This window comes from Petromyzon marinus, chromosome 54, assembly GCF_048934315.1.
Source record: "Petromyzon marinus isolate PM22_M1 ecotype Great Lakes invasive population chromosome 54, UKy_Petmar_22M1.pri1.0, whole genome shotgun sequence".
In the NCBI taxonomy this organism is placed as follows: Eukaryota; Metazoa; Chordata; class Hyperoartia; order Petromyzontiformes; family Petromyzontidae; genus Petromyzon; species Petromyzon marinus.
This window is the reverse complement of record NC_133720.1, coordinates 7,462,400-7,474,871: the sequence shown is the minus strand read 5'-3', so window position 1 is coordinate 7,474,871 and position 12,472 is coordinate 7,462,400. Positions and strand designations below refer to the sequence as shown.

Sequence of the window (12,472 nt, the reverse complement as noted above, 5' to 3'; positions counted from 1 at the left end):
CACAGTCGACCCCTGCTTAGCTTAACCGCTCGAGATCCGGCTGACGCCCGGCCGCATTGCGGGCGAGCGACTCGTTGGCACGCCCGACCTTGACGGGCGCTCGCGAACAGCGCTTGCCCCGTGCGGTCTGCGTGGGCTAAAAGGGGACTCTTTGTGAGCGCGCGTGCCCGCGCGCGTGTGTACGTGCTCGTGTGCGCGTGCTCAGTGGCGACGCTGTGTCACGAGAGAGCGCGACGGTGGGAGAGGGAGCGAAGTGGCCGGCCCCGCGTTAATTACGCGGCGCTAATGAAGGCGCCGCGCGTACACACAACCGTGGGTTTATACGCGGCGAGCGATTACGAGCGAGAGGAGCGTGTCGCGAGCTCACGCGTGCGTCCGTATGTGGGCATGTGTGTGTGTGTGTGTGGGTTCGTGAGTGCGTGTGTCTCTGCGCGTGCGAGTCCCTTGTGTGGTGGGGGGAGCGGTGGTGTGCCGGTTAGCGCGCCGCGCTACGAACCTGGCGACCGATTCCCGCTCACGGCCAACACCGGTGACGATGATGTGAACCGGTCCCGGGCCTCTCCTTGGTCGACTCAGCCTGAAATGAGTACCTAGTGCGGTGTGTAAACTTCGCCGCTGGGGAGACAAAGGCGGCCGGGCGTAGTGTTGGCCACCCACCCCCTTGTGTGCCGTGCCAGCCTTCATAGGTGCTGCTCGCTGTTTGCCCCAGCAGTGGCGTTACTCCGTCTGTTCTGGAATGTAACTGCTCGCTCCGTTTCAGCTGAAGCGTCAGGAGATCTAATTTAACCGGTGAACAGCGTCAGTGGTGGAAGTTCCACGGTGGCGAGATGTTAACCGCCTCGCCTGGTGTACAGGAGGTTGTGGGTTCGATCCCGACCCCGATGCCTGCTGCTGTATATTTGGAGTTTGCGTGTCTCTCTCTCTCTCCCCGTGGTCGCGTGCTGTTTTTCTCCGGGTCCTCTGGTTTTTCCCTCCACATTTGCACGTAATAAGCCACTTCGTTGAGCTATCACTTGTGTGGCCAGGTAGCTTCTGAGAAAGAGCCACACAGCTCAGTGGACCTTACCGGGTAAAATAAAAATTATTTTTAAAAATAGTCTCAATAGGAATCCGCTGGACGACGAGAGTCGATGCCACCTTGGTCGGTGTCGACGATTGATGTACAATCTGGTGTGGGGGCTAGTGGACTCATCAGCCAAGGAGCAGTCATTGTTTTCTATTCATCCCAGTATTTCATCGAAGGTCGAGTGGACCTAGGAGAGGCAGTGACCAGGACCGGCGGCGCTCCCCACGGCGTGAGGGTTACTCGACCCGCGCCTGCTGGCGGGGTCAAGTAAGCCACTTTGCCGAGCGATCGTTTGTGACCGGGTCGCTTCCGATAAAAAGGGCCGTGCGGCAGCTTCAGTGGGGGTCGTTACCTGGTGGAATAAAAATAAGTCGTTTAGGTCGAATTAGCTCGGTGGCGTCGTTGGCCAGTCTCGCCGCGACGTCGCGACCGCTCGCAACTCACGGTCCCGGAATGAAGCCCGCGACCTCGCGAGGGGCCGACGGGAGATTGCGACGTCGGGCGACTTCTCCGGGAAACCGCTCCTCGCTCGCAAACCAAACGTCGGGTCGGGGTCCGTGCACGCGGAGGCACGCGAGCTCGACGAGCAATTGTCAACGCAACGTGTGGACCCGATATGCGCAGAGGGGGCGTGCCCTCGCGGTGCCACGATGGATCCGAGTGCGTGAAAATTTCAAACGTGAAGTGCCGTTTCCGGGTCAAGAATGTTGCCCTCTGGTGCTCAATTGGTGCTCGCCAAGGTGCTGGGCTGTGATGGATGAATATTGATTACGGGATATTTCGAAGAGATGTTAACCACCTCGCCTGGTATGCAGGAGGTCGTGAGTTTGATCCCGACCCTGACGTGGTCGCGTGGGTAGCTCTCCGGTGCTCCGGTTTTCCCCCTCCACATTTAAAATCAACGTGAGGTTTAGAGAATTGGGCCGCTATACATTTTCCACGCGGTAATCCACTTCGTTGAGCTATCGTTTGTGATGGCCAGGTGGCTTCTGGGAAAAAAAGACCTGGCTAGCTCAGTGGGGCCTTACCTTGTAAAAAATAATATTAATAGTGTATTTTTTTAAATGAAGTGGAGAGCAACTTGATATTAAATCGCAGGCCGCAGTTTCTTCACCTCTCTGCTTGAAACCAAACAAGAAAGAGTCGAATCGAGTGGCTTGCCGAAGGATTTTTATTTTATTTTATTCAAGCAAGAAGCGTTAAGCAACAAAAAAATCCCCCGTCGGCGAGTTGAACGATGGGGGAAATAAGTTTGACAGGAAATATTTTGGCTTTTGCGAGGGAGCTTGCACACCCGGGGCATTCCCCAAACCCCAGGCCGCAGCAGAATTCCAGCTCCGCTTGGCATTCCTCTCCACCGTGGCGGCGGTGGCGGCGATGTTGTTGTTATCACACTCTCTATCGCTCTCTCTCTATCGCTCGCTCTCTCTCGCTCGCTCTCTCATTCTCTCTCTCATTCTCTCTCTCTCGTTCGCTCTCTATCGCTCTCTCGCTCTCTATCTCTCTATCACTCTCTCGCTCGTTCTCTATCGCTCGCTCTCTATCGCTCTCCCTCTCTCGTTCGCTCACTCTCTCGCTTGCTCTCTCTCGTTCTCTCTCTCGTTCTCTCTCTCCCGTTCGCTCGCTCTCGCTCGCTCTCTATCGTTCTCTATCGCTCGCTCGCTCTCTATCGCTCTCTCTCGTTCGCTCGCTCTCTATCGCTCGCTCTCTCTCGTTCTCTCTCTCCCGTTCGCTCGCTCTCTATCGCTCGCTCTCGCTCGCTCTCTCGCTCGCTCTCTCTCTCGCTCTCTATCTCTCTATCTCTATCGCTCACTTTCTCATTCTCTCTCTCTCGTTCGCTCGCTCTCTATCGCTCGCTCTCTCTCTATCGCTCGCTCTCTCGCTCACTCTATCGCTCTCTCTCGTTCGCTCGCTCTCTATCGCTCGCTCTCTCTTTCTCGCTCTCTATCGCTCTCTCGCTCTCTATCACTCTCTCACTCTCTGGAGCTGTCGAGAGAAAGAAATTTTGTGGATTAAAACGTCAACCAGACGGAAACGGGTCGACGTGGATCAGCGAGTAAACCGAGCGCGCCGAACGTAGCAGATGGCGCCACTCACCCAATACAGATCACTCGTCTCATCCCATACAGAACCCACGTCTCATCCCATACAGAACCCTCGTCTCATCCCATACAGAACCCTCGTCTCATCCCATACAGAACCCACGTCTCATCCCATACAGAACCCACGTCTCATCCCATACAGAACCCTCATCTCGTCCCATACAGAACCCACGTCTCATCCCATACAGAACCCTCGTCTCATCCCATACAGATCACTCGTCTCATCCCATACAGAACCCACGTCTCATCCCATACAGAACCCTCGTCTCATCCCATACAGAACCCACGTCTCATCCCATACAGAACCCTCGTCTCATCCCATACAGATCACTCGTCTCATCCCATACAGAACCCACGTCTCATCCCATACAGAACCCTCGTCTCATCCCATACAGAACCCTCGTCTCATCCCATACAGAACCCTCGTCTCATCCCATACAGAACCCTCGTCTCATCCCATAGAGAACCCTCGTCTCATCCCATACAGAACCCTCGTCTCATCCCATAGAGAACCCTCGTCTCATCCCATACAGCACCCTCGTCTCATCCCATACAGAAGCCTCGTCTCATCCCATACAGAACCCTCGTCTCATCCCATACAGAACCCTCGTCTCATCCCATACAGAACCCTCGTCTCATCCCATACAGAACCCTCGTCTCATCCCATAGAGAACCCTCGTCTCATCCCATACAGAACCCTCGTCTCATCCCATACAGAACCCTCGTCTCATCCCATACAGAACCCTCGTCTCATCCCATAGAGAACCCTCGTTTCATCCCATACAGAACCCTCGTCTCATCCCATACAGAACCCTCGTCTCATCCCATAGAGAACCCTCGTCTCATCCCATACAGAACCCTCGTCTCATCCCATAGAGAACCCTCGTCTCATCCCATACAGAACCCTCGTCTCATCCCATACAGAACCCTCGTCTCATCCCATACAGAAGCCTCGTCTCATCCCATACAGAACCCTCATCTCGTCCCATACAGAAGCCACGTCTCATCCCATAAAGAACCCTCGTCTCATCCCATAGAGAACCCTCGTCTCATCCCATACAGAACACTCGTCTCATCCCATAGAGAACCCTCGTCTCATCCCATACAGAACCCTCATCTCATCCCAAACGGATCCCTCGTCTCATCCCATACAGAACCCTCATATCATCCCATACAGAACCCACGTCCCATCCCATACAGAACCCTCATCTCGTCCCATACAGAACCCACGTCTCATCCCATACAGAACCCTCGTCTCATCCCATACAGATCCCTCGTCTCATCCCATACAGATCACTCGTCTCATCCCATACAGATCCCTCGTCTCATCCCATACAGAATCCTCGTCTCATCCCATACAGAACCCTCATCCATCTCATCCCATACAGAACCCTCGTCTCATCCCATACAGAACCCTCGTCTCATCCCATAGAGAACCCTCGTCTCATCCCATACAGAACCCTCGTCTCATCCCATAGAGAGCTCTCGTCTCATCCCATACAGAACCCTCGTCTCATCCCATACATAGCCCTCGTCTCATCCCATACAGAACCCTCGTCTCATCCCATACAGAACCCTCGTCTCATCCCATAAAGAACCCACGTCTCATCCCATACAGAACCCTCATCCATCTCATCCCATACAGATCCCTCGTCTCATCGCATACAGAACCCTCATCTCGTCCCATACAGAACCCCCGTCTCATCCCATACAGAACCCTCGTCTCATCCCATACAGATCCCTCGTCTCATCCCATACATAACCCTCGTCTCATCCCATACAGAACCCACGTCTCATCCCATACAGAACCCTCATCCATCTCATCCCATACAGAACCCTCGTCTCATCCCAAACAGAACCCTCATCTCGTCCCATACAGAACCCTCGTCTCATCCCATAGAGAACCCTCATCTCGTCCCATACAGAACCCCCGTCTCATCCCATACAGAACCCTCGTCTCATCCCATACAGAACCCTCGTCTCATCCCATACAGATCACTCGTCTCATCCCATACAGATCCCTCGTCTCATCCCATGCAGAACCCTCGTCTCATTCCATACAGAACGCTCGTCTCATCCCATACAGAACCCTCGTCGCATCCCATACAGAACCCTCGTCTCATCCCATACAGAACCCCTCGTCTCATCCCATACAGAACCCCCGTCTCATCCCATACAGAACCCTCGTCTCATCCCATACAGATCCCTCGTCTCATCCCATACATAACCCTCGTCTCATCCCATACAGAACCCACGTCTCATCCCATACAGAACCCTCATCCATCTCATCCCATACAGAACCCTCGTCTCATCCCAAACAGAACCCTCATCTCGTCCCATACAGAACCCTCGTCTCATCCCATAGAGAACCCTCATCTCGTCCCATACAGAACCCCCGTCTCATCCCATACAGAACCCTCGTCTCATCCCATACAGAACCCTCGTCTCATCCCATACAGATCACTCGTCTCATCCCATACAGATCCCTCGTCTCATCCCATGCAGAACCCTCGTCTCATCCCATACAGAACGCTCGTCTCATCCCATACAGAACCCTCGTCGCATCCCATACAGAACCCTCGTCTCATCCCATACAGAACCCCTCGTCTCATCCCATACAGAACCCCCGTCTCATCCCATACAGAACCCTCGTCTCATCCCATACAGAACCCTCGTCTCATCCCATAGAGAACCCTCGTCTCATCCCATACAGAACCCTCGTCTCATCCCATACAGAACCCTCGTCTCATCCCATACAGAACCCTCGTCTCATCCCATAGAGAACCCTCGTTTCATCCCATACAGAACCCTCGTCTCATCCCATACAGAACCCTCGTCTCATCCCATAGAGAACCCTCGTCTCATCCCATACAGAACCCTCGTCTCATCCCATAGAGAACCCTCGTCTCATCCCATACAGAACCCTCGTCTCATCCCATACAGAACCCTCGTCTCATCCCATACAGAAGCCTCGTCTCATCCCATACAGAACCCTCATCTCGTCCCATACAGAAGCCACGTCTCATCCCATAAAGAACCCTCGTCTCATCCCATAGAGAACCCTCGTCTCATCCCATACAGAACACTCGTCTCATCCCATAGAGAACCCTCGTCTCATCCCATACAGAACCCTCATCTCATCCCAAACGGATCCCTCGTCTCATCCCATACAGAACCCTCATATCATCCCATACAGAACCCACGTCCCATCCCATACAGAACCCTCATCTCGTCCCATACAGAACCCACGTCTCATCCCATACAGAACCCTCGTCTCATCCCATACAGATCCCTCGTCTCATCCCATACAGATCACTCGTCTCATCCCATACAGATCCCTCGTCTCATCCCATACAGAATCCTCGTCTCATCCCATACAGAACCCTCATCCATCTCATCCCATACAGAACCCTCGTCTCATCCCATACAGAACCCTCGTCTCATCCCATAGAGAACCCTCGTCTCATCCCATACAGAACCCTCGTCTCATCCCATAGAGAGCTCTCGTCTCATCCCATACAGAACCCTCGTCTCATCCCATACATAGCCCTCGTCTCATCCCATACAGAACCCTCGTCTCATCCCATACAGAACCCTCGTCTCATCCCATAAAGAACCCACGTCTCATCCCATACAGAACCCTCATCCATCTCATCCCATACAGATCCCTCGTCTCATCGCATACAGAACCCTCATCTCGTCCCATACAGAACCCCCGTCTCATCCCATACAGAACCCTCGTCTCATCCCATACAGATCCCTCGTCTCATCCCATACATAACCCTCGTCTCATCCCATACAGAACCCACGTCTCATCCCATACAGAACCCTCATCCATCTCATCCCATACAGAACCCTCGTCTCATCCCAAACAGAACCCTCATCTCGTCCCATACAGAACCCTCGTCTCATCCCATAGAGAACCCTCATCTCGTCCCATACAGAACCCCCGTCTCATCCCATACAGAACCCTCGTCTCATCCCATACAGAACCCTCGTCTCATCCCATACAGATCACTCGTCTCATCCCATACAGATCCCTCGTCTCATCCCATGCAGAACCCTCGTCTCATTCCATACAGAACGCTCGTCTCATCCCATACAGAACCCTCGTCGCATCCCATACAGAACCCTCGTCTCATCCCATACAGAACCCCTCGTCTCATCCCATACAGAACCCCCGTCTCATCCCATACAGAACCCTCGTCTCATCCCATACAGATCCCTCGTCTCATCCCATACATAACCCTCGTCTCATCCCATACAGAACCCACGTCTCATCCCATACAGAACCCTCATCCATCTCATCCCATACAGAACCCTCGTCTCATCCCAAACAGAACCCTCATCTCGTCCCATACAGAACCCTCGTCTCATCCCATAGAGAACCCTCATCTCGTCCCATACAGAACCCCCGTCTCATCCCATACAGAACCCTCGTCTCATCCCATACAGAACCCTCGTCTCATCCCATACAGATCACTCGTCTCATCCCATACAGATCCCTCGTCTCATCCCATGCAGAACCCTCGTCTCATCCCATACAGAACGCTCGTCTCATCCCATACAGAACCCTCGTCGCATCCCATACAGAACCCTCGTCTCATCCCATACAGAACCCCTCGTCTCATCCCATACAGAACCCCCGTCTCATCCCATACAGAACCCTCGTCTCATCCCATACAGAGCCCTCGTCTCATCCCATACAGAACCCTCGTGGTGATTACGGTGGTGGTGGTCCTGGTGGTGGTCGTGGTGGTGGTGGTCGTCGTGGCAGTGGTCGTGCTGATAGTGGTGGTGGTCGTAGTTTTATGCCAAAAATCTTGATAATTGTTTTTTTACCCTTTTATCTGGCAACAAAACTGACACCTTTTTTTTACAAGAAGTCATGTTTACATTGACCACAATACCTGCGGTCGGAACGCAAACAAAAAACAACAACTCTGATAATGTATTGGCACTGTCCTTAAAATTGATTGGTCCACACCCGAGACAGCTTTATTTAGAGCCTCGTCTCACATGGTGTTGGACCAGAAGACGCCAAAAGGCGCACAACTCAAAGACAATGCACCATCAGAGTATGAGAGCTCGGGGTAAGCATTTACACCATTGGAAACCTCATTTGCCAGTAACAAAATATGATAATTGTTTTTTACCCTTTTATCTGGCAACGAAACTGACACATCAGAGTTGTTTTTTTGTTTGCGTTCCGACCGCTGGTATTGTGGTCAATGTAAACATGACTCCTTGTAAAAAAAGGTGTCAGTTTTGTTGCCAGATAAAAGGGTAAAAAAACAATTATCATATTTTGTTACTGGCAAATGAGGTTTCCAATGGTGCCAAAAATCTTGTCACTGACTCTCTAGCAGCCCACAAGATTGTCACACGTTTACAAACACACAAATCACACGCATGTGCCGATGGACCGATCAAGTTAAGAGTTGCTCCCGCGGCGACGTTTCGTTACGGCCACTCGGAGGAGATGGAGTGAGTTCTGCTGCGTCAGCAGATGAGCCTCCCTGACCAGGGACGTACAGCGCCACAGCCTCCCTGACCAGGGACGTACAGCACCACAGCCACCCTGACCAGGGACGTACAGCACCACAGCCTCCCTGACCAGGGACGTACAACACCACAGCCTCCCTGACCAGGGACGTACAGCACCACAGCCTCCCTGACCAGGGACGTACCGCACCACAGCCTCCCTGCTTGTGTCGACGCAGCACGCTGGGTGACCTGTCAGGCTTAATGCACGGGTGTGTACGTGCGTGTACGTATGTATATGTACGTGTGTATGCATGTACGTATGTGTGTGCGTAGGTGCGCATGTGCGTGCGTTTAAAAGCCGTGTTTACTCGGCTGTCAGCGGCGTCAGCGGCGGCAGCAGCTGTAGCAGCAGCAGTAGCGGCAGCAGTAGCGGCAGTAGCGGCAGCTGTGTTTGGCGACGCGTCCGTGCGTGAGTGCCGACCTGCGAGGCGCCGTCTCCAGGATGGGAGCGAGCGGCCGCCGGTTGTCGGCAAACACGGGCGGACAGAGCAATTAGCACGCGTGTGTATGTGTGTGCACCTGTGCGTGTGTGTACGTGTGTGTGTGTGTACCTGTGCGTGTGTGTGTGTAGCTGTGTGTGTGTGTAGCTGTGCGTGTGTGTGTAGCTGTGCGTGTGTGTGTGCACCTGTGCGTGTGTGTACGTGTGTGTGTAGCTGTGTGTGCGTGTGTGTACGTGTGTGTGTAGCTGTGTGTGCGTGTGTGTAGCTGTGCGTGTGTGTGTGCACCTGTGCGTGTGTGTACGTGTGTGTGTGTGTACCTGTGCGTGTGTGTGTGTAGCTGTGTGTGTGTAGCTGTGTGTGTGTGTAGCTGTGCGTGTGTGTGTAGCTGTGCGTGTGTGTGTGCACCTGTGCGTGTGTGTACGTGTGTGTGTAGCTGTGTGTGCGTGTGTGTACGTGTGTGTGTAGCTGTGTGTGCGTGTGTGTAGCTGTGCGTGTGTGTGTGCACCTGTGCGTGTGTGTACGTGTGTGTGTGTGTACCTGTGCGTGTGTGTGTGTAGCTGTGTGTGTGTAGCTGTGTGTGTGTGTGTAGCTGTGCGTGTGTGTGTAGCTGTGCGTGTGTGTGTGCACCTGTGCGTGTGTGTACGTGTGTGTGTAGCTGTGTGTGCGTGTGTGTACGTGTGTGTGTAGCTGTGTGTGCGTGTGTGTAGCTGTGCGTGTGTGTGTGCACCTGTGCGTGTGTGCACCTGTGCGTGTGTGCACCTGTGCGTGTGTGCACCTGTGCGTGTGTGCACCTGTGCGTGTGTGCACCTGTGCGTGTGTGCACCTGTGCGTGTGTGCACCTGTGCGTGTGTGTGTGTAGCTGTGCGTGTGTGTGTGCACCTGTGCGTGTGTGTACGTGTGTGTGTGTACCTGTGTGTGTGTGTAGCTGTGTGTGTGTAGCTGTGCGTGCGTGTGTGTAGCTGTGCGTGTGTGCGTGTAGCTGTGTGTGTGTATACACACACATACTGGGGGGGGGGGGGGGGGGGTAGAAACGGTTCGCGCTACGCTGCGCCACGAACGCGGCGGGCCGAGTTCGATTCCCGCTCACGATCACCGACGCCGGGGACGATTGCCTGAATCGGTTCTGACTGCTCCGATGTGTGAGACAAAGGCGGCCGGGCGTGGTGCTGGCCACCCACCCCCCTCGTGGTGCCGTGCCGGCCTTCATAGGTGCTGCTCGCTAACAGCACTTGTCCCGACAGTCTAAGGGTAAACGGGAGATCTTTGTCTTTGTTTGTACCTGTGTTTGTACGTGTGTGTGTGTGTACGTGTGTACATGTGTGCGTTTGCGGAGTGGTGGTGTAGTGGTTAGAGCGCTGCGCTACGAACCCGGCGGCTCGAGTTCGATTCCCGCCATCTGAACCGGTCCTGGCCCTCCCCTAGGTTGGCTGAACCTTAAATAAACATGGCCACTGGGGAGACAAAGGTGGCACGGCGGGCGTGGTGTTGACTACACCACCGCATCGTGTGCCACGGTGCCGGCCTTCATAGGTGCTGCTACTCGCTAACAGCACTTGCCCCAGCAGTCTGTTCACATGTGATACGGGGGCATCTTCGTCTTGTGCGAGTGGCTGGGTGTGTTGAGTCAACGAATTTGTGAGTGAATAAGTGGGTGAGTGAATGGGTGAGTGAGTCGGTGAGTGAATGAGTGAGTGAATGAATGAGTGACTGTGTGTGACACCTGGCCTTCATAGGTACTTTGGCAACAGCACTTGCCCCCAACAGCCAGCTAAGGCTACACGGGGGATCTTTGTCTGGGTTGTGTTTGGTGACACGGCAGGAGTGGCAGTGCCAACGCCGCCGAGAGCGGCCCAGAGACACAACTTGGTGGGGGGGGGGGGGTGGAGAGCCGGTGCCCCCCCCCCCAACACTTTTGGGCCATATTGCCGCGATCAATGTGATGTAACACATGACATGTTACATGACATTCCCATGTTGCGTGACATTCCCAGAAGCTTCTCAAATGCCGCTTCACCTCTGTTGCCCCCCGCCGCCGCCGCCGCCCCCCCAGCAGTGTGTGGTGGGTGGGGTGAAGTTGGCGCTCCGCTCGCACCCCGACCCAGAAACTCTGGCCACGAGCGTGGCAGAGCAGACAGAGCCCCCTTAAGGACCCATCCATCTCGTACGTACGCATGGAGAGGGGACGGGGGGGGTTAACCCAAATGCGCACGCGTTGCGTATGGGGGGGGGGGGGTCTACTGACAATGTACGAATAGGAAACGGGGGGGGGGAGGGGGGGGGGTGAAGCCTCGATAATAATTTGTCTACATTGGCCTTCAAATGAGTTAGAGAGTCCGGCGGTGTGGACTGTCTGTTTGCTTAAACGCGTCAATATTATTAATCCTTGATCGTTTCAAGCGTGGATTAAATGTCGGCCGTTCTATAGGATTGGGGGGGGGGGTGGTGTAAAAAGTTCGCGTGCCTACAGGGAGGGGTCAAGGTTTGACAGATCTTTGCATACCTACTCAATGGGTGGCCCCTAAAGGTGCTTTGCCGACTGCGTTTGGCCTACTCTTCCACAGCGGCCACACGGAGACGAATGTGCCCGGGGCACGCGCCGTCAACCCCGGCCACACCACCACCCTCCCCCCACCCCCCCCCCCGTACGCCGTGCCGGCGGCCTCCGTGCAGGCCACACCACGGTTGCCTTTGTATCTTCGTCTCCACGCCTCTCATTGTCCCCCCCCACACACCCCCCTCCTCTCTCCCGCAGCCGCGAGCGTCGCTCCGGACGGGCGTCGTGGAGGCCGCTCCACCCCGGCCTCGCCCGTCGACGTGAAGCCCTCCGCCCGGCTCGCCTCGCCCCCCCCCGCCCTGCACGCGCCGCCCCCCCCGGCCGCGGCCCCCCAAACGGCGCTCGCCGCTCCCCCGCCTTCGGCCGCCGCCCGCGCCTCCGCGGCCTTCCTGCCTCCCCCAGGTGCTGATGATGATATTGTGATGCTGATGATGATATTGTGATGCTGATGATGATGATATGGTGATGCTGATGATGATGATATTGTGATGCTGATGATGATATGGTGATGCTGATGATATTGTGATGCTGATGATGATATTGTGATGCTGATGATGATATTGTGATGCTGATGATGATGATATGGTGATGCTGATGATGATGATATTGTGATGCTGATGATGATATGGTGATGCTGATGATGATATTGTGATGCTGATGATGATATTGTGATGCTGATGATGATATGGTGATGCTGATGATGATATTGTGATGCTGATGATGATATTGTGATGCTGATGATGATGATATGGTGATGCTGATG

General features: G+C 54.4%; 1 protein-coding gene across 2 annotated transcripts in view; it reads left to right on the top strand.

Moving 5' to 3' along the window:
* LOC116954074 (protein CBFA2T1-like) overlaps positions 1-12,472 on the top strand; it is an 84,337-nt gene that overhangs the window by 39,471 nt on the left and 32,394 nt on the right. For both annotated transcript variants that reach the window (XM_076052150.1, XM_076052149.1), the window contains exon 3: positions 11,908-12,111. In XM_076052150.1, coding sequence (XP_075908265.1) covers positions 11,908-12,111 — 204 coding nt within the window. The remainder of the gene's footprint in view (positions 1-11,907; positions 12,112-12,472) is intronic.